Source organism: Myotis nattereri (genome assembly GCF_964212035.1).
Source record: "Myotis nattereri genome assembly, chromosome: 3".
Classification (NCBI taxonomy): domain Eukaryota; kingdom Metazoa; phylum Chordata; class Mammalia; order Chiroptera; family Vespertilionidae; genus Myotis; species Myotis nattereri.
Window position 1 is genome coordinate 183,344,229 of NC_138077.1, and position 23,122 is coordinate 183,367,350.

At 35.5% G+C, this 23,122-nt stretch overlaps 1 protein-coding gene across 3 annotated transcripts in view; it reads left to right on the plus strand.

Annotated features, from left to right (window-relative positions):
- The window catches only part of SPATA6 (spermatogenesis associated 6), a 50,339-nt gene that overhangs the window by 10,419 nt on the left and 16,798 nt on the right, over positions 1–23,122 (plus strand). For all 3 annotated transcript variants that reach the window (XM_081088387.1, XM_081088388.1, XM_081088389.1), the window contains exons 3-8: positions 86–134; positions 6,793–6,834; positions 7,801–7,925; positions 13,114–13,194; positions 18,197–18,490; positions 22,373–22,460. In XM_081088387.1, the coding sequence (XP_080944513.1) occupies positions 86–134; positions 6,793–6,834; positions 7,801–7,925; positions 13,114–13,194; positions 18,197–18,490; positions 22,373–22,460 (679 nt within the window). The remainder of the gene's footprint in view (positions 1–85; positions 135–6,792; positions 6,835–7,800; positions 7,926–13,113; positions 13,195–18,196; positions 18,491–22,372; positions 22,461–23,122) is intronic.

Here is a 23,122-nt window from a genome sequence, read left to right on the forward strand (position 1 = left end):
GTTGGGCACAGGAGGGAAGAAGTTATAGATATGTGCCTTTCACGTCCTGTTCTCCATCCTGTTTCCTCTCCATTCTCTACTCTAGGTGTTCCCTGAAGCAGTAGACCCTGGAGATGTGGTTGCACAACTTGAATGTAAGTTTAATTTTTAAATCGTGGATCTAAGACATTTTAGAATCGTGCTCTTTAATCCTGAATTGGATAAAATTTTAAAAGCTCGTTAATCCTGAGTTGGGTTTAATAAGAATTTTTATAATCGAGCATTTTTTAAAAATTTTAGAATATACCTGGAAATAATGATAAAAAATACATGTGCTACAGAGAGGCTGGGAATTTTTTCTTTTTCTGTGGTTGATCTGTGGAAAACAAAAACACTTAGTGGGTGGGAAGAGATAAACCAAAGAACTTGTATGCATATACTAGTGTACATAACCCTTGGACACAGACAGTAGGGCGGTGAAGGCCTTGGTGGAGTGGTGGGTGAGGGCTAGAAGAGGTCAGTGGGGGAATAAAAAGGAAATATGTAATACTTTCAACAATAAAGATTAAAAAATACTTCCGGAGAACTATTCATTAAGATAATGCAGATTGTTTATAATGTAAGAACAGAGATTCAATTTAGGTAGAACTTGGCCCTGCAGACAAAAATATGTCTTTACTCTCAGTGTATTGCAAATTAAGAGAGTAAATAAGAGAAGATTGCTGTAATGGTAGTTTAAAATACATATGTTTTGCATTTTGAATTACATTTAAAGTTAGTAAATTATTTGAAAGAGACATTTCCAAGGTTGTGGTTAACAGTAAATTCCTCAAAGTACTAGGAGTCAACTGTAAAAAGGTACAGCTATTTGTGAGAGCAGCAATGCAAAGGTATACATGTGGGAATAAGTTATTTGAGCTCTGGGTATGAAATGAAAAGCTCTGTTGTTTATCCCTGTAGTTAGGGATCAGGGATCACCAGATGGGTCTACCATGTAACTGTGTTCTAACATGTAACTGTGGTCTAACATGTAATTGTGCTCTAATAAGGAACTGTAGATGAAAAGGTCAAAAATAGTGGGTATCATCAGTGTCAGTCATCTCCTCCACACCTTCCCCCGTTCACACCCCACTGGGACTTAGCAATGTGGAAACATGGAACCTAGAACCACGCTAGGATCTGGGCATATACAGAGGGACAGGCAGGCTCATTGTCCTACATTTAGGGAATTTGTAGTTTAGTGACTCTTCTCCAGAAAATCACAACCTGGATCTTATTTTTTTAAAGCTGTTCTATTACTTGGTGTTTTGTTTTTCAATGTGGCAGACTAGGTAGGTGGAAATTCGGTGCCAGTGGGTATATGACTTTTAATATATCCTGAACATTTTACTCAGTATCTGGGAAATTGTGTATCTTAGAAAGTATAGAAATAATTATTTCATCATTCTGAAATTTTTCTGTTATAAAAATACTTATCTATCAATAATTGAATCTAAAAACTAAAACAAGCAAGCAAAACAGAGACAGAATTTCCACTTATTCTCTACAGGAATTGTGAGTCACATATATCATTTCCTATATGTAACATAGAAAACTAATGTGTGCTTGTCTGTTTGTCTGAAATCCAAAATCCATTAATGAAGAATATGTTATCCGAAAGCAAGTTAAGCATGGTCCAAATGCTCAAGGAGATTCTAGTGTCCTTTTAATTGGACAGCTTGTTAAACAGTCTTTATATGAAGTATCAGATAAAGCACTTACAACAGTTCTTGGCACACAGTAAACACTTAAAAATGTACCTTATTATCGGAGGTATGTTATTATTATTGTTATTACTGGAGAACTTACCAGTTCCATTTAACACCTGTAAGGAAATTCCAGAGGCCCAGAATCACCTAAGATGCTGGGGAGGTGTATGTTTGTGATATAGGAAATGATATTAAGTGCCAATGATATTAAGTACATAATAGAGGTATTTTACATTCATAGAGAGGCATTCTCTTTAAGGAGATTTTTAAATATTTTTTATTGATTTTTACAGAGAGGAAGGGAGAGGGACAGAGAGTTAGAAACATCGATGAGAAACATCAATAAGCTGCCTCCAGCACACCCGCTACTGGGGATGTGCCCACAACCAAGGTACATGCCCTTGATTGGAATCGAACCTGGGACCCTTCAGTCTGCAGGCCGACACTCTATCCACTGAGCCAAACCGGTTAGGGCAAGGAGATGGTTTTAATCCTGGAATTTATCAGAATAAAATTAGTTATAGCTAAAACTATACACTGGAAACCATTTTTAGGCAAGAAAGAGAATGAAAATTTTCTACTTTTTTGTTGAAACTGGATTTTCATCCTTTCTCACTGAAGGTTTACATTCTGTTACACACACACACACACACACACACACACACACACACACACACTATACTTCTACAAATACACTCCCTAAAAAGCTGTTCATGTGATAAACATAATGCTTGCTCCCTCACTTCTTTCCAGTCCCTGCTCAAATTTATCATCATAAAAGAAGCCTTTTCTCACCAGTGTAGCTAAAATAGCATCACCTTTTGGTCAATATCTCAATCTCTATCTCATTCATTATCTTTAGGGTGTTCATATTTTCTACACCAGAATATTTTGAGAGTAAAATAGCATGCTTTTAATATTTCCACCAAAACAATAGGTGTAAAAGGGTACTGCTCAGGGCAAATAGTGATGAGTGGTCTTCCTATGTTTCTCCCTACTGCTATGTTATTTATTTTTTATTTTTTCTTTCTTTAGAATTGGCAATTTTATAAGACCAGAAACTTTTCCTGTTTTGTTTGCTATATCTCTAGTGCATATGGCAGTGCATGGCACATGCTAAATATTTGATATCCAGGGAGTTAAATAAAGTATCATAATTAACTGCCTCTCACTATTATTTTTATGAGTGTTGGAACTATCCTATTGAGAGATACCTATTTGTAGTGTCATAATTCTTTGGTTAGGAAATACATTTTGTATTTGAACGTTTATAATATAATAGCTGCTCTGGCTTCATTCCCTTCAACATTTGGATAAAGAGGAGATGTGATCTTTATTTATACTGAAGTAGATTACTAGGTGTCCCTGGGGCTTTTTCTTGCCTGTAGGGAAAAATGGCAGTTTCCTTAGAGCCCCTGCTTTTCAGCTTCTGGGAATGGGTACTTACCTGGTGTTTGGGGAGTTTAAAATGCTCTCAGGTGGAGATTTGAAGGCTGAGAACAAATGCTTGCCTGGATCCTTAGGAGAACTTGTAGGACTCAGGATGCGTGTTTTAAATTCACAATGGCAAGTGCATACCAACCAATTCATCTTCACCTTTGTAGTTAGGGCAGGTAAATTGGTGTTTAGAAAAAATTATTATCGTTCTTGCTGACACCCAGGGTTAACAGCCTTCTGGCATTCTCTCAAGGTATTTCCTGTAGCTTTTGGTTCGCTCCGTGTGACTAGGATTTCTGTATTATTGCAGTGCATTTACTTTTAACTCACACTGAAAGTACATGAAAATGAAAGTTCTACAGAGGAAGGAGAAAAATTGTCATTACTTAGTTATAAGATGAAGGGCAACTATAAGATGAGGTTAATTACATGTTCCAGTAGATGTAATTTACATTAACTTAGGGTTGGTTTCCAGCAGCATTATTTTTTCTATAAAGCGTTTCCTTCAATAATTTAAGGTCTTTCTTCCTGAAGTATTTTTGCCAAGATGTAGTTTTTAAATCAAAGGAATAGAATGTTTTTTTTATAGAAACTAGGAAATAGTTTTTCTCAGAAGTTAATCTGTGTTCTTATGATAAAATGTAAACTAAACAAACTCAAACAATTACTTTTCAGGTCTTTTCTTTACAGCTGAGGCGTTTCAGTAACAATATAACCTACACTATTTATTTCATTACTTCACTTTGTTTGGCAGTTAATCATTGTGTCGCTGGTAGATTCAGAAGGTATAGAGGATTTTTGTTGCTGGTGGAAATGGGGTCCTTGTGAGAAAAGCATTTCGGGGACCATGCATGGGAGGATGTGCGGCACTAGCAAGGTTTATTAAAGGTGGAGCAAACACAAAGGACTGCCCCAGGTTCAGCTCCGTCCTGCTGTGGACGAAGTCTAGCCCTGTCTTCATTGAGCCCAGAGGAAAGGTCGGGGTCCAGAAGTTCTGTGCCATGGGTTCAATTCAGTTCAGTCTCTGCCCTTATCCAGCTAGCTTAGCCCCTGCTCCTGGCTGCTCTCCCACAGTGCTGTGTTTCCATATCCAGTACTCCGCTTGCACTTGGAGCCTGGTTGTAGTCCACATGGCTGAGGCCCTCATGGCTGCTACATAGAGAGGGGAGAGAGAATGTGCAAACAGAGATGAAGAGGTAGGTAGGTAGGTTGGTAGATAGATAGATAGATAGATAGATAGATAGATACTGATTTGTTGTTCCACTTATTTATGCATTCATTGGTTGATTCTTGTATGTGCCTGGGCATCAAACCTGCATCCTTGGCATCCCAGGACGATGCTCTAACTAGTAGACTACCCAGCTAGGGCCGAAGAATACTGTTTTATAATTACTCTCTAATTTGTCCTTTGGTGGTAGATCATCTTGATTTTTCTTTATCTTAACAGTGTATTTATTTCATCTCTTAAAAAAGGATATTTTTGCTAAATATTGGGATTATTGTCTTCCAGACTTTAGAAAATACTATTCCATTGTCTTTTTGTTTCCTTAGTTTCTATTGTGAAATCATCTGTCAATTTTATTATTACTTCCTCAGAGGTATTCTGTCGTTTTCCACTGGTTCCTTTTAAATTTCGTGTCTTTGTTTTCCTGTAGTTTTATTTTGATGTGCCCAACTGTGTGTGTGTGTGCATTTTAAAATATATTTTGCTTGATGTTTGTATCTTGATACCTTTCTTTAGATACATTTTTAGACATTAACTTTTTAAATATTCCCTTGCCCCTTTCTCTGCTCTCCTTTGCAAACCCAATTACAGTGTTAGACATCCTATCTCTTTTTCCTCCTTTCTCTGTTCTCTAACTTTTGGCTTTCTGTGGGTCATTTGTAATTTGTTGATAAAACCCATCCATGGTGTTTAATTTTAGGTTATTTTATTTCTATGTTAAAAATTTTCCATTTGGTTGTTTATAATGGTCTCTAGTTTGCTGTTAAACATTCTCAATCTTTTATTTTATTGAGCATATTAAGCATATTTTATTTTATTTTATTTTTTTTTTAATATATTTTATTGATTTTTTACAGAGTACAGAGAGGAAGGGAGAAAGATAGTTAGAAGCATCGATGAGAGAGAAACATCCATCAGCTGCCTCCCGCACATCTCCTACTGGGGATGTGCCCGCAACCCAGGTACATGCCCTTGACCGGAATCGAACCTGGGACCCTTCAGTCCGCAGACCGACGCTCTATCCACTGAGCCAAACCGGTTTTGGCATTAAGCATATTTTAAGTCTCAGTCTGATAGACTTTTTTTTTCTGAATCTCCTATTTATATGCTTTTATTTTCTGTGATCTCTTAGTTTTTGATTCAAATGCTCATTTTTTTCTACTGACTTGGTCAGTTTTCATTGAATGTCAGACTTTGAATATAAAAATTATAGAAAAAATTTGAAACCTTAGATGAGAATTATGATTGTTTTAGCCGATTTCTAGAGAACACGGGCATTTCTGGATTAACTTAATTCAGATAGGATTTTGTATGATTCAGATTTATGCTTCAGTTACTAGTTGGCTGTCTTAGTATGTTTGGCCTGCTACAACAAATATAGACTCAGAGGCTTATTAAACCATAGAAATGTATTTCTCCCAGTTCTGCAAGTTTGCAAAGTCCCAGATCAAGGCATCAGTAGTTTCCATGTCTGGTGAGGGTCCATTTTCTATTCATTGATGGACATTTTCTCTCTGTGCTCTCACATGGTGGAAGGGTCAGGAAAGCTCTCTAGGGTCTCTTTTATAAGGACACTAATTCCATTTATGCCCTAATTACCTCCCAATGGTCCGAACTCCAAATATTACATTGGGGGTTAGGATTTCAGCATATGAATTTTAGGGGCTACAAACATTCAGTACATAACTATTTTTAGTTTACTCTTTACTCTTGTGGTTTATCTTTTCAAGATCCACTTCTATAGTCTAGCTAGTTAATCAGGCCATTGTCTCTCCTCTCTCTTCCCAAGGCCTTGGTACTCCAATTTGTGTTCCTCTACTTCATGAGATTATTAAAAGCTATGAGAGAACAGAGGATTTTTCAAGGCGATGAAAATACTATGAATTATATTATTTATAATGATGGAAATATGTCATTATACATTTGTCCAAACCCACAGAATATTTGCCACAGGAGTAAACAATACGGCAAACTGTGGACTTTGGGCGATTATGATATGACAATGTAGGTTCATCCTTGGTAAAAAACAAAACGTACTATTCCTGTGAGTGATGTTGATAATGGGGGAGGCTATGCATGTTTGGAGGCTGGGAATACACGGGAAATCTCTGTAACTCCCTGTCAATTGTGCTGTAAAAGTAAGACTACACTAAAAAAAAAAAATAAAGTCTTAAAAAAATCAGAAAGAAAACCCCACAGAGGGTGGAAGGTTAATCTCTACTATAGATTAGTAAAGCCACAAGAAACATATCAACCATATATATATATGTGTGTACACACACACACACACACACACACACACACACACACACACGTAGTCCATCCAACAATTACTTTGACTTTTGGATACTTCTAAAGTAAAGTAACTAACATTTGTTTGTTATTCATTTGTTAAACTTTCAGATGATACAGCATTGTTTGAGTTGATTCAACTAGTTCCACCAGGTACTGTATTATATTTGATAAGGTAATCGACATGTGAGCCCATTTCAATGAAATGCTTTTTAAATATCTCATCTTTTTCCCTCCTTCCCAAATTAAGAACAATGTTGAGTTTCTAGTATTGGTCCACTATGTATAAAATTGAATAAGTAGTAATAATTGAAAGCAAAGAAAAAAATCCTGATATTATTCTAGTATATTTTGTGACTTCCATAAAAATTGTTAGGTTTTTGTGATTTTTCTAAAACTATATGCTTTTTTGATAGTCAGTTATCTGTTTTTATTTATTGACTGCTATTGGAAATTGAGGGAAATAAAACCTTACCTATTTAGCAAACATTACAAATCCCTAGAATAGGTAGAGTTACAATATGGAGGATAGTTTTATTTCTATTATTGATATCTATAATTATAGAAGAAATCTGTCTTAATCAAGTACTTATTTATGTGAAAAATAGAAAACTGTATTTTATTGAAAACTAGTTACTTGAAAAAATTTGAATATTAAGTATATACCTAATTCAGATAATAACAAATTCTAGAAAATGTTTCTCTATATTTTTTCAATATGTAATCTAATAACTTACAGTGGCAGGTGGAAAAGAATGGAAGATAGAAAAAAATTGTAGAGATTGTAATTAAATTTCAGATCTGTGAATGTCATGGCAACTTGATACATTTACAAAGCTTCTTTTTCTGAGGAACCCACAGGTACTCATTAAATTTAGATGAATAGTCTCCCTTCTACAAAAGGGGGTAGGGATAATTAGTAATATGTGCTGCATGTCTGAATAAGGAAATGTGTTAATCTATTGAGCATAACTTTAATTTTCTTTTCAAAGAATAAAACTGTGACCCTGAAGCAGGTATTTCAGTAAGGCGTCAGGCATTTATATATTGTACCTGATAATTTGGTTTCTAAATAGAATATTTTGTTATAATTTGAATCACAGGATATCTTTCTTGTAGTGGGTGAAACACTGTCTACCTATGAGGAAAATACACGAGATTTCATGTTCCCGGGTCCAAACCAACTTTCTGGGCACCATGATTCAAACCGCCAGGTTACCATGAGGAGGATTTCTGGCCTTCGAGTAAGTGTTTACTATTTTCTGAGTTGATTTGTGATGCAGGATCAATGTTAAAAACCACCACAGAACCCTCAATACCTGAAATGTGAGTAACTAATTCAAAGTTCAATTTGGTTTAAACTTAAAGGTTTTCTGAAATTTTGGTGTTATTTTAAACATACTGAAACTCAATGAAAATAAGTCAACAAACTTACCCATGCATCTACCATCCAAAATTTTTAAGTGCTATTTTGCCTTATATTCACATTTCTCTCCTTTCTTTACCCCTCCTCCCACTATTTCTGTCTGTTTCTCTTCTCTCTTTTGTCCCCTCAAAAGAATGACCAGTAAACATTTGGAAAGATGCTCAGTCTCATTAACATTTAAGGAAATCCTAATTAAAACAACCATGGGACTTCATTTGCATAGTCATAAGATGATAAAATTTAATAAATCTCACAGTATCAAAAGGGTGAAAAAAGAAAACTAATGCTGGTATGCCACGCAAATGGGAACAATCACAATTCAGAATTATCTAGTAAAGGCAAGGATTCTCATAGCCTATGATGTTCTAAATATATATCTTAGAGATATATTTTCACTGGTATACTGAGAGTCTTCTTAGGAATGTTCATGTATTGCACTGTTTATAATAGTGAAACATTGAAATGCTCTTTAGAAGGAATTTAGATAGATTATCATTATATGTTCATGTAATGGAAATATATATTTGTAAGCTGCATTATGACAATAGACTCCCCATCCTTCTTCCAACTTCCTTCAGCTTCCATTGGATGAGTTCAAAATATTTTCATCTCTGAAAATGTTCTTCTTTTAGAGAAGCTGAGAAGAGCCTCTGCTGTTTCAAAGAAGAAAAAAGCAAAAGTTATCTAGCTTGAAATAATTTGGACATTTTTTACTAACTTTATAATATACTAGAGTAATCTGAGTAAGGAGAGTGGGGTAATATATGAGCCAATATGGTGAATTAAGTAATTTCTCCTATGGGGTGAGTTTATGATATGCTCCAGCCTAGGAAATAGCAACTTCAGCTTGCTGAAAGTACAGAAGTTGACTAATTAGCAAATCTATGGACATATACCTCCTTTGGGATATTGTCAGTGCCCATTAGACCTTCTGTACTGGGAAAGTCTTCAAAGATGTTTCAGCAACTGTCAAGAAACTTGCAATGAAAAATGTACCTGATTTTAAATTATGATCTTTTAAAAATAATTTAAAGTGCTGTATTATACCAAACTGGCAATATAGACATAAGATCGTGGACCATTAACAGTTATCTTTCTTAATTTAATTTGAGTTATTATTTTATATATACAGAAGATATTGCATTGCTAAGGCAATATATAACGTGGGCCTTCTGGTTAATGGTGGTATGAAGAGAGAGGTTGGCCAATTCCTCTCTCCACACAAAATAAATATAAAACTGGACAAAATTGTCACAAACAGCAGTTTAAGGACACTGGAAGCTGACTGGCAAGGCAATTAAGACAAAACAGATCAAGAGTGTTTATGCTTGGTGTGGTGATGATCGGGGGGCGCAGAGAGAGAAGAAGGCATAGAGGGGATTAAGGGTGATGGAAAAAATAAAATAAGAGGGTTTATGCTTGAATAACTGCTAAAGCTTTGGGTAAAAATGGCAGGGATATGTGGCCTTCTTGCCTGGGACTGCTCCCACACCCTATGTGGCCAGTGAGAATTGTGGCTTTACCAAACCTGGGGCTGGGCAGGAAAATCAGCTTTTTTATTGCAGGGGTCAGAATTAATTTGGGGCGGTGAGACTGTGATATTGTGATTTATAATAAATAAATATTTAGTCTTCATCCCCTTTCTGGTACAGAGCTCCCAAAACCCTTAGAATTTCTAAGTCATTAGATCATTGTTAATTAGGTGATTTATTTATTTATTTAAAATATATTCTATTGATGTTTTTTACAGAGAGGAAGGGAGAGGGATAGAGAGTTAGAAACATTGATCAGCTGCCTCCTGCATACCCCCCACTGGGGATGTTCCCACAACCAAGGTACATGCCCTTGACTGGAATCGAACCCGGGACCCTTGAGTCCGCAGGCCGATGCACTATCCACTGAGCCGAACTGGTCAGGGCTAGGTGATTTATTTTTATTGGTTTCAGAGAGAGGAAGGGAGAGGGATAGAGATAGAAACATCAGTGATGATGAGAGAATCATTGATCTGCTGTCTCCTGCACACCCCCTACTGGGGATCGAGCACGCAACCCTGGGCACATGCCCTGATAGGGAATTGAACCTGTGACCTTCTGCTTCATTGGTCAACACTCAACCACTGAGCCACACAGGCTTGGCTTAGATGATTTCTAGAAAGCCCCTAGGTAACCTAAGGAAGAGAGTTGGAACTTTCAGCCCCACCCTAGACTTCTAGGGCGGTTAGAGGGGCTAGAGATTGAGTTCAGTTACCAATGGCCAATGATTTAGTCAATCATGTTTATGTAATGAGGCTCCATAAATATCCAAAAGGACTGGGTTCAGAGATCTTCCAGGTAGGTGAACATGTGGAGAGAGGAGCAGGAAGAATGATGTGCCCAGAGATGGCATGGGAGGTATGTATCCTCACATACTCTGCCCTGCAAATATCTTCCATCCAGGTGTTCATCTATATCCTTTATATGGTAACCGCAAACTGTTATTCTGAGTTCTGTGAGCACTCCTAGCACAATACTTTGCCGGGAGTAGGTACTTAAATGCCTCTTGATTGAATTGAATGAATGAATCGCATCTTATTTAGACTTCATAGAGTGACATTTGAGACGGCATGATAATTTTATATATCAACTTGGTTAGGTTATGGCACCCTGTTGTTGGCCAAACAGTAGTCTAGGTATTACTGTGAAGATATTTGTAGATGTTATTAATATTTCCAATCAGTTTATTTTAAAACATGTGGACGGATCACGAGAATTTGCCAGCTTTGTTTAGTTCCACTTCATATTACACAGTGTTTTACAAGGTATCATATTTAAAAAGAGATACTCGCTTGTAAGAACATGTAATAAATAACTTCAAAATGCAATGGGTATTTAATTTTAAAGCGTACATTTAACATTTATGTAAAACGTTTTCTGTGCTCGTTCAATAGAAACTTATCTGGCCACTGGGTAAAGCTAGCAATAAAACTACTGGTCTGTAATGTGTTAAGTATAGGAGATTGCTCTTGATAATGTACCAGTAGGTGAACCTCATCCAATTAACTGAATGCCTGAAGAGCAAAAACTGAGGTTTCCTGAAGAATACGGAGTCCTGCCTCAAGACAGTAGCATAGAAACACTGCCTGAGCTCCCAGCCTGCTGGTTGGCTTATGGTATCAACTTTAGCCTGAGTTTCAGCCTGCCCTATGGACCTATGGATTTGGGACTTGTTTTTCTCTCTCTCTCTCTCTCTCTCTCTCTCTCTCTCTCTCTCTCTCTCTCTCTTCCTCTCCCTCCCTCCCTCCCTCCCTCTCTCCCTTTGGATTTAGTTTAAACATGAGAGAAATGCAAGTACTTTGTAGTACGAGGGCAGACTATAGTGGTTTTAAAACATGTCCACATATTTTCGGTACTCCTCTATTGAAAAGTTAGCCTAGCTCCTTTATTTGTGCACTGTACTTAGTGAATCTAACAAGTAGAATATGACAGAAGCATGAGTGTTATACTTCTGAGACCACATCACAGAAGGATCCTGACTTCCTCCTTGCTTTGCTCTTGGATCACTGTCTTGGGAGAACTGGCTACCATGTCAGGAGGATACTCAAGCAGCCTATGGAGAGGTTAATTTGATGTAGAGCTGAGTCCTTGCTGAAAGTTAGAGAAGAACCGAGGCCTTCAGCCAAAGCTGTGAATGGGCTTCTCTAGATGCAAACCCCCCAGTCCCAGTAAAGCCTTCAGGTGACTGCAGCCCACGTGACATCTTGATTGCAATCTCATGAGAGATTTTGAGCCAGAACCACTCAGTTCAGCATCTTACACAATCCTGCCCCATAGAAACTATGTGAGGTGATAAGTGCTTACTGATGTTTTAAAGTGCTAAGCAATATGTTATCAGTAATAGATAACAAAGAAACATAATGGATATTATTAATAATAGATGTTTGCAGAAAAACAATCGTTCACTTAATTTTTAGGCAAGTCAGAATTGTTTTTCTGTAGCGTGTGTGATGCTTGAAACTTCAAACTTAGTAGGTCCAGGGCTGGGTTTGTAGAGGACAAATGTAGGCACCTTTGGTCAATTTCTGACTTCTATCTATATTAGAGAGAAGCTGCACTGAGAACAGAAAATATCTTTGAATTTTTGGTGAAGGCATAACTTGCGTGCTTCCAAATATCTTCTCAGGTGCTTTGTGACTGTTCCTTTGAATTTCACCATTTGTCTTCACTTATCTCAAAAAAGTAAAAAAGTGAATAGATCTGAATGTAAGATGCATTATGGGGAAAAATGTTGGAGGAATCGGTATAGATTCCTCTTCTTATTTTCGACAACTGCATTTCCAGGAGCTATGATTTTTTTTTTTTTAACATGAAGAGACTAGCCAAAGTATTTCTTGTTTCTGTAGTTAGATATTATTTTAGTTGTAAAATAAAAAGAGCTAAAATCCATTAAGTATTTTCATGTATCTGTGACTTTAATATTGCATCATAGTTTAAAAATCTTTAAAGAAATTTGACAGGGAAATACTTAAAAATTAAAAAGTGTATCATTTATTTCATAAAAGTAATATAATCAACTTGTAAGTGAATCACAGACAGTGAAACTGCTTCCAGCTAACAGTTAGCATCACTATGTTGTCTTTATCTTCATTAGGAAGTGCCAGTGAATCCTCTGAAACTTGACAAGTGTCTGTTACTTTAGGTCATATTTTCATCACTAATATCTTTTTATAAAAATTGAAATGTCTAGCCCCTAGCAGGTTTGGCTGTGGATAGAGTGTCAGTCTAGACTGAAGGGTCTCAGGTTCAATTCCAGTCAAGGGCACTTACCTAGGTTGCAGGCTCGATCCCTGGCCCTGGTCAGGGGATGTACAGGAGGCAACAATCGATGTGTCTCTCTGACATTGATGTTTCTTTCTCTCTTTCTCCCTCCCTTCCACTCTCTCTAAAAATCAATGGAAAAATATCCTCAGGTCAGGATTAACAGCAACAACAAAACATTGAAATGTCTAAAAATACTTCTTTCCCCCTCAGGGAATTGCTCCAAAGCTGGAATTTTCTACAACCTCAGTGATTACTGAATGTCTGATAAGTTCAAGGAAGTGCCGAACTCAGGTTAGTCACTTAAAGTATTTAATGGTTTAATTTGTTCATATTTATGGGCATTTGGCAAACAGTATTATTATTATTTTACTGCAGTTGTTTTCACTTTTTTTGTCAATCTTTAGTTTAGGTAAAACAATTATCATAGGTTTTAGCAGTTTGGTTACATTTTTTTAAAACATTGCTTAACTTTATTTTTATTTTTGACATTATTATGGATGTCCCCGTTTCTCCTCCCCAACTTTGCCCAAATCCACCCACCCCCTGCAACCCCTTCCCACTTGCCATCACCACATTGTCGCCTGTGTCCATGAGTTATGCATATATGTTACATATGTTCTTTGGCTACATCTTAATAAATGTGAGAGTGAAAGGTCTGCTACACATGATAGATGGTGCCAGGATGTTATTTATTTTTTTTTAAAAAAACAACTTTATGGGCCTTTATTTAATGCCAAGAAATGAGGCTGTCAGAAAGATGTTGAGATCAAGACATCCGAGAACTAAATTGGAGGCTTCTATAAATCTTACAGAGGATAAAGGTTACTGCAGAACGTTCCAAGGATACCTTTTTAGCAAATATGACTGAGGTCTCAGGCTGGGATATTGGTGTTTAGTGAGTTATGTTTTCTTGAGTGTCTCTAATTCCTTAAGAACTATTGCTCAGTTTGGCGAGGTTACTGTTACTATCAGATCAAGTGAACCTTGGACACTCCAGCCTAAGTATCTTCTATATTTTTGAAAACTGCCTTTAGTAAACTGAGACATCCGGCTCTAATATTCCATTCTGGTCTAACTTCTTGAATCACCAGGGTCATCTTGCTACCTTGTCCAGTGCTTATCTCTTACTGCCTAGGCATCACTCATATGTGGTTGCATTATGACCAGGTAACAATGACCAGCCTGTGATGAAGAGCCAGTGATATATAAAGGCCTGAGGGCTCAAGCAGGTCAGGACGGGGCCTACGATGGAAAGAGTGGAGTCTTAATTTACTGCATTATCAGTTTTAGAGATTTGCTGAAGATGATAACTCTGACTTAAGCTAAGAAAGGTAAAATATAGTTATAAAATTACCAAAGGGATCATATTTTATTTAGCAAGATATTTAATACATCTGAGTTTGGCTGTAGTTATTTGTCTTTTTTAAATGCAAGCTAAAGCACAGTTGTTAGAGTTCTAACAATTTATACTTACTGAATGTAGAGATGTGCTTTTGACTTGTTAGAAGTTGTAAATTGTTAGAAATGTCTTACATGGACTCAGACAACATCTTTCTCTCCACATTAAGATGATATGCCATTTTAGAGGGTGGTTAAAGAAGTCTTTTTCTGTCTGGAGTATAGCATATACACAGAAAAGTACATATGTTCTATGTGTACAGCTTGGTGGAAGAGACCTTTCGAAATGTAAAACTGTCCCCAGAGTCTCCTCTCCCCATTAGTACTTCATTGGACTTCTGAACTAACATTTTCCTCATAAACTTTTGGGAAGACTTGTCTTAACATGCTATTTCAATATTTGTCATTTGTTCTTCAAACAGAGATGGAAGAGAATAGGCTTTGGTGTCAGACAAATCTGGGTTCAGGTTTTTCATAAGGCTATTTTAAAGGTTAAATTAGAGGATTAGAGAATTTGCCTGGCACATAATATTTAATTAATGAATTTTGTGGCTGTTACTAGGTTATTTTAATTAGGATAATTGGGAGAGATGAGAAGATAATAGTTGAAATATAAAATAGAAAACATTGTGTGGTGGGCCCAAAGAGTATGTACATTTACATTAAAATTATGAATGTTAACAGCCAGAATTGTAATCTTATTTGAACTTATTTGAAAATGTAATAAATCTACTTTTTTAAAAAAGTGAATATTAGTAACAAAATTTTAACAGCTTTAAAGCATCATTTTCGGATTCAAATATAAGAATAAGACAAACCACTTTTATTGTTAAGGGAGGAATCCATAAAATCATAAAAATTATTGAGATTATTGAGGTTTACAATGTTTATAAGGATCTTTATTTCTTTTGGCACATTTTCAAATTGGATGTTTTGTCACCAATTAGATTTACTGGAAAAAAAGAGCATATTATTGTGATTTTCTGGAATAAAACTAGTTTTCTACTTATTCTTTTTACCTACTGCAAAGTAGAATTTATTATTAGTTAAATATCAGTAGAAGCTTTATTAATGTTTGTTAATCTGCTATGTCAACTAGCTTTTGCTGTGTAAAAAGCTACACTGACTTAGTGGCTTAAAACAATGTTTCTCACAGTTCTGTGGATTGGCTGGTGATTCTTTTGGTCTGGACTGCCTAGGCTAGGGCTGAATGATCTGGAATGGCTTCATTCACATCTTTCTCAGTTGGCTGCCTTTTTGGTCCAGGAAGGGATTTTACATTTCTGGCAATTGGCTTTATTTCAGCTGGGGCAATGGCCACAGACTCTTATCATCTTGTAGACTAACTCAGCTCAGTTTGGTTTTACCACATAGTGGCAGGAAGGTACTTAGGAGTAAAAGACAGCAAGCATTTTTCAGGTCTCTGTGTCTTATGTGCTATTATGCTGTTGGCCAAAGGGGCAAGCCATTATGTCAGCAGTATAAACAGCACTTGCGTTGAGTTTTATTGGCATTAATAGGATGCATTAAGGAGTGAGGAGACTTCGACAGCAGGTATCTATAGAAGATATACCACTATTTACAACTTCCTCTAGTAGTACTTAACATTCAAAAAAATGAAAAAAGAAGGTAGGCTTAATTACTTTAGCTTTGGTATAATAAGAGGTGGATAAGGAGGAACTTTACAGCTTTGCTAAAGTGGGTGATCATGGGCTCATCTGGGTCTGGAGGTAAGAGGTACTAACAATGTAGGAAGGTCTGGGGAACGAGGTCTAGAGACGGAAGGATTGAGAGGGCAAGTAACAGAGTCAGGGAGAGTAAAAGAAGTAGGCTGAGGAAAAAGTTTTGGTGAGCAAGGGATTTCAGAGTTTGGGACGCAATGGATCTGCATAATGATGAAATCTAAAACAAAGAACTAGAAATAATTAAAGCTGAGAAATAGAAAGTCTCAGTCCAAGGTCTTAGAAAAGTTCATTGCTTGAACATTTTTTTAAACCTTAAAGGTCCTTTCATGTGTTGCCATTCCTGCCTTTGTGAGTCAGTGTGATGTCACAGAGGTAGATGAACTGGGATAAGGTAGAAAAATTCTGAATTACTTGTCGAAGTCACTGAACAGGGTGGGAGAAGGGCCAAGAGCCAACGATGATGAAGAAATAATCTGTTGCTGTTGGTTTGTATGAAACTCATGGACTTATTTTTTCAATTAAGAAAATATATTTTTTCCTGTTTATTTACTTTTTAAAAATATTTTATTTTTCTCCCTTTTATTTCACATTTTTATTTTATTTTCTTAAAATAGATACCTTTAGCAAATAGCGAAGGGGATTAAGAAAGTAGAAAGTGGGGTAGGATTGATGGTTTTCTAAAGTGATTAAAGTTAGAAGGACATTAAAGATTCTCAACTGCCCATTTTTTTCTAATATTGGAAAGCTCATAATTCTAGAAAATGAGTGAAGAGGTCTTATTTACTTGTAACCCAACTTTTAATGCATTTATAAGGCAGAGACTAAATAAAATGTTATCTTAATAATGCAAAAAATTTAGAAAGAGTCACATTTTAAAAAATGTAGACTGATAACTAATTTTTTAAAAGATAGAATGCTAATCATTAAAGTTTCTTATGTCTTTTATACATTTTTACTTTTATAACAAATGTGGAACCAGAATTAAGTTGGTAGGGTTATCTGTCATCCTCCTATATAATAAAAGGGTAATATGCAAATTGATTGAACCGCAGAATGACCTGTCGCTATGATGCACACTGACAACCAGGGAGCAGACACTTAACGCAGGAGCTGTCCCCTGGTGGTCAGTGTGCTCCCACAGTGAGAGCACTGCTCAGCTAGAAGTCAGGCTGACAGCTGGCGAGCACAGCGGTGGTGGCAGGAGCTTCTCCTGCCTCTGCAGCAGTGCTAAGGATGTCCAACTGCTAAAAGGCACAGGCCAGGCTGAGGGATACCCCTCCACCCCCCAAGTGCATGATTGTTGTGCACCGGGCCTCTAGTTGAATTATAAATTTACTAGTGGCCCAGTGCATGAAATTTGTGCACATTAAAAGGGAATTAATTAGAGGAAATATTTTAATATTGCTATTTCCCCTTTCTCTATAAAGGGGGGGTGGGGCGCAGCCTCAGGTCCCTGCTGATCACTTGTTATGGCTTGTTACGGGAACCCTGCCTCTACTGTGGGTGCAGCCATCTTGTGTTATGGGAACCCTGCCTCTGCTGTGGGCACAGCCATCTTTTGACAGCTTGACAGAGTGAGGGTCAATTTTCACATTACCTCTTTATTATATAAGATAGTTTGGTGGAGATCTTAAAATCCTAATCACCTTGTATAATTTAAGTAATACATTTCATGAAAACCTGTTCTTCAAATTTTTACATTGTATACTTCTATATATTTATAATCATAGCACTCTGAATGAAACTTATTTTAATAGTTTTCTCAATAAAGATCTCATAGTCAATTAGACATGTGTATTTTTAACATTACTATAAACCCTCTTAAATTATATACCTAACTACTTAAATACTTAATTATAAACAATAAATCAATGTTAGCATTAATTTTTTTTCTTTTAGTATACTGAAAAATAATTATTCTGACTTTGTTTCCTAGATTTTTCAAATGATTAAATATTGGGTTTTCATTTTCATAAAGTACTTGTTAAACTTAGAAGGAAGTTTCATATAGTAAACTTTATTGACTTCTCGACAAAGAGTTTTCCAGGAGAATTTGGGTTTGACTTCCCTCAGGATATGCAAATATAGGAAAGACTGATCTAATTGGCTTTGATAGAGTATACTGCTATAAACTTATTTTTAAAATATATATCTATTTATGTTTATCTATCTTTCTTCTACCCAAGTTCATTTTTATTTTTTATGTTTAGGATAAATATATTTACCATACGGCTCCAGTTGAAAAATCACACGGCAGACTGCAAACCAGAACATTAAGATCTCAAAAGAAAAAATCCAAGTCACCTGAGAGAAGTAAATATTGTGTAAATGCAAAAAACTACGAACAGCCTACGATTTCTTCAAAATCACACTCTCCATCTCCCTACACAAAAAGACGCATGTGTGAGCTATCTGAAGACACCAGGCGGCGGCTGGCCCATTTAAACCTGGGACCCTATGAGTTCAAAAAAGAAACAGATAAGCCTCCATTTGTGATTAGACATGTATGTGTTCTCTTAAACATTTCCATTTGAAACTGAACTAATCTGTTCTTTCATGAAAATATTATTTTAAAACTTCTTTCAACTTCTAGCCTATGTTAATAATTTTCTTTCCTGGACTGTTAGCCCAGCAATCTAAAATGGAACATTAACTGGGAATAAAAGAACATTCTTTTGTCAGTTTTTAAACCTGATGAAGATCAAGCTCCACTATGAATGCCATATTAAATCCTCTAAGTACCCATTTCCTTTCTTCTTATACTGTGTGCAGCATAATAACTGTACTGACTGAACTTAGATGTAATTGATGTTAGTACTAAAATGGCAGAGTAGAATTTTAAAAGAGGACTTAGTTGTCTTTATGAAAAGGAAGACCCCCCCCATCCTCCCCCAGCCTTTTTAAAAATTATAATGGAAAGTAAGTTTTCTTTAAAATCATGTCTCCTGGGTAAACCTTATATAATGAATGGATCTTTGAAGCAAATCGTTATTTGACGGCGATGGAAAGGCCTTGGAAAGTGAAGAGCATTAACTTAAGGGTAGCATAGTTCTAATCTTTCTATACAGAAACCTGCTTTTCATATGGTTTAAGTTTAAACTATTACTATTACATTAGTCTTATTTCTTTAGAATTTATAAGTTCTGATAAGATTTTTGTGTGGTGGTGTGTATCAACAATATCCAGATAATATTTACTTGCTTGTTTGATGGCAGTTTCAGCAGCTTTTAATTTTATATCCGCCCTCAATTGTAAATTAAATTAAAAAGAAGGACATCCTAGGTGGCTGTGCACAAAGAAAACCAGGAATATTTTGGGGGTTAGCCACATAAATATTAGGGAAATAACCGTTCTTAAAATGTTTATTCTATTGTTGCTTTTCACATCAGTGTTCAAAATAGAATAATTCTAAGATGGCTTGTATAAACCTTGACATTTTTATGAAAGTGATTTTCCTCAGCTTTCTAATGAAGAGAAAGAAATGCATACAGTTAGAAAATTGCTTGCCTTATTGTATAGGAAATCGGATTTTTCCAGCTGTATTTGTAAATATAGACATGTCTCCTCACCCCACTCTCATAGCCATTCATGGTTTTAAAAGCACTTAATAAATTGATAACCAAACCAAATTTTAATTGGTTACATGCATATGCAAAATGTTAACACTTCTAAGAAAGACATTAGAGGTTCACAGCTATATTGTATGAAATATAGCCTAAAGAATATGGAGCAGTTTCAAGAAATCATTAGCATGCCCCCAAATAGATGAGCACACCATTCTAAAAGAGTTAAAGCGCATTTTTTTCTTTTTCATTTATCCAGATAGGATTTTATTTATGCAGAATAATTGTGTTTTTCTATTGTGGTAAAACACATGCAGAGTTACCATTTCAGTCATTTTAAAGCATATAATTTAGTGGCATTAAGTACATTCATATTGTTCTGCAGCTGTCACAACTGTCTAGTTCCAGAACTTCATTATCCTAAACCAAAACCCTGTACTCATTAAGCATTCACTTCCCACTCCTCACTTCCTCCAGTCCCTTGCCACCACTAATCTGCCTTTTATCTGTCTGGCTTTTCCTTTCCTGCCATTTCATATAGGTGGTCTCATACAATATTGGCATTTTGTGCCTGGCTTTTGCATTTAGAACAGTGTTACTGAGTTTTCATCCATGTTGTAGCATGTATCAGTACTTGATTCTTTTTATGACTGAATAATAACCCATTGTATGAATACATAACAAATTTTGTTTATCATCTGTTGATTGAAATTTGGGTGGTGTTCTTTTGCCTTTTGGTTGTGCGAACAGTGATTTTATGAACATTTGTACAGATGCTTTTGTTTGAATGCCTGTTTTAATTCCTAATTGCTTTAATACCCAGTAGTGAAATTGCTGAGCTGTTAGGTAATTCTATGTTTAACTTGTTGAGGAATTGTCAAACTGTTTTCTACATGGTTTTACATTCTCACCAGCAATGTATGAGAGTTCCAATTTATCCACATTCTTAACAACACTTGTTATTTTCCGTTTGTTTTCTTTTTATTATAACTATCCTAGGGGTTTAGTATCTCATTATGGTTGAGATTTGCATTTTCCTAAAGACTAATGATGTTAAGCATCTTTTCCTGTGCTTGTTAGCCAATTGTGTATTTTCTTTGGAGAACTTTCTATTCAGGTTTTTTGCCCATTTTCAAGTAGGTTGTTTGTCTTTTTGTTGTTCAGTTGTAAGTTTTCTTTATATATTTAGGATTCTAGAATCTTATCAAGTATGATTTGTACATTTTTTTCTCATTCTCTGGCTTATCTTTTGATCCTCATTTAAATTTTTAAAAATTGTGCTAAAATATAAATAATAAATAATGTACTATTTAACCATTTTTTTTAAAAAAATGTATTTTTATTGATTTCAGAGAGGAAAAGAGAGGAAGAGAGAGATAGAAACATCAATAATGAGAGAGAGACTCATTAATCGGCTGCCTCCTGCATGACCTCCCGGTTCATAGGTCAACTTTCAACCACTGAGCCATGCTGGCAGGGATATTTTAAACATTTTTAAGTGTACAGTGTATTGGTATTAACTACATTTACATTATTAGATAACCACCACAACCATCTGTCCCCAGAATTTTATTCATCTAGCTAAATTGAAACTCTGTACCCATTAACAATGACTCCCCACTCCCCTTTCCACATAGCCTCTGGCAATTGCCATTCAGTCTTTATGGATTTTACTACTTTGAGTGTCTCATATAAGTGGCTATTGTGAATAATACTGCTGTGAACACAGTGTCAAGATATCTGTTCAATTCCATGCTTTCATATCTTTTGGGTAGATACTCAGAAGTGGAATTGCTGGATCATATTACAGTTTGATTTTGAAATTTTTGAAGTACCTCCATACTATTTTCTATACTAGCTGCACCAATTTACATTCTCACCAAAAATGCAAATGGGTTTTAATTTCCCCTCATTATCATAAACCCTTATTATTTTCTGTGTTTTTTTTATATGTGTGTTTTGTTTTTTTATAATAGTAATCCTAATGGGTATGAAATATTATCTCATTGTGGTTTGAATTTGCATTCCCCTAACCATTAGTGCTATTGAACATTTTTTTTCATATGCTTATTGTTCATTTTTATATTTTTTGGAGAAATGTCTAAGTCCTTTGCCCACTTTTAATTGAGTTTTTAAATTAAGTTGTAGAAGTTTATATATTCTGCTTATTAATGCCTACATATTACTATATCAGATAATTTGCAAGTATTTTCTCCTATGGGTTGTCTTCTCACAGTCTTGGTATTGTTCTTTAGAACTTTAATTCAGAGTTTTTAATTTTCCTGAGTAGCGCTGTCATTTTTTACACAGATTTATATCACTGACTTTTTTTATTATTTTTGGTTAGAAAATGTGATTGACTGTTACTATCTGTAAGCTATAAAGCACTTAGCATGCTGGGCTCTGAACACAGCCAAGTAAAGACACTGAATTCAAAATCTATGTACTAAAGAGATAAGTAGCAAATGACCAAACTTGTTTTTGAAATGTGGCAAAGTAGATTCCTGTTTTTTAAACTTGGCAAACTAGGCAATGGAGTAATGAATATTTCCACTGTATATCTGTTCATTTCTAAATAGGCTCAAATATATAATTAAAAATTTCTGGAATTTAATATCAGTTTTGTTTAAAAATGAACAATAAAATACTCAATTATGCTCTGACTTTGAAACATGCTGAACCATACGGTCAATGCCACATTAACCTGAAGATACGTGGTCTATGTACTTTAGTTAATTTTCTGGTGTCATAGGACTGAAACAAGATTTAAGCTCTTGTGGGTTTGTTTTTGTTTTGTTTTTTACATTGAATTCCTTCTTCTAGGTCGACCCCCCAAGTCCCAGGGCTGATCCTTTATTTGGGACTTCTAGCAGAGACTGTGAAAGGGATGGATGGTCCAGGATGCACAATGGTAAGCTACAGGTTCTCTCTCTTCATTGTTTTATTGCCTTGGCTACAGTCAAGCCTTCACTTGGCAACAGTTAACAAAAAACAATCTTTGCTGTATTGTTGGATGATATGGCATAGTGCTATTTTTTATAACCTATGGGACACCCATATAGGTACTCTCTAAAATACATAGAATTTCTGTCTTGCTATAAACCATCTCCCTCTTTGAGATACAAAATATGTATTATATTAAAGACTGATTCTTCTAGTAAAAAAACAATAACCTGATTTTGTTTTGTTCAACAATTTCTAAATTTATTTGACTATGGAACTCTTTTCTCACCTTAACATATATTACTAACCTTGGGGAATACCATAGTAAAAAGAGTTCGTTATAGGTTTTAGACAGACATTTACACATATATTTGAATATGTGTTCTACCATTTACTTACAAAGTGGAAGTTCTTTAATAAATCCTTAACTACTTTGATAATCAGTTTAGTTATTAAAGAATGAAGATAACATGGTAAATGTTGCCATGTAAACTGCCCTAGCACACTGGACTTATAAATATCAGTTCTCATTATAATATATAAATAATACTTATTATGTATGTTTCTGAAAAGATAACATTCTTTAGGTTTAGTTTATAAGAATATATCTTTAAACTTTAGTCCTAGTCC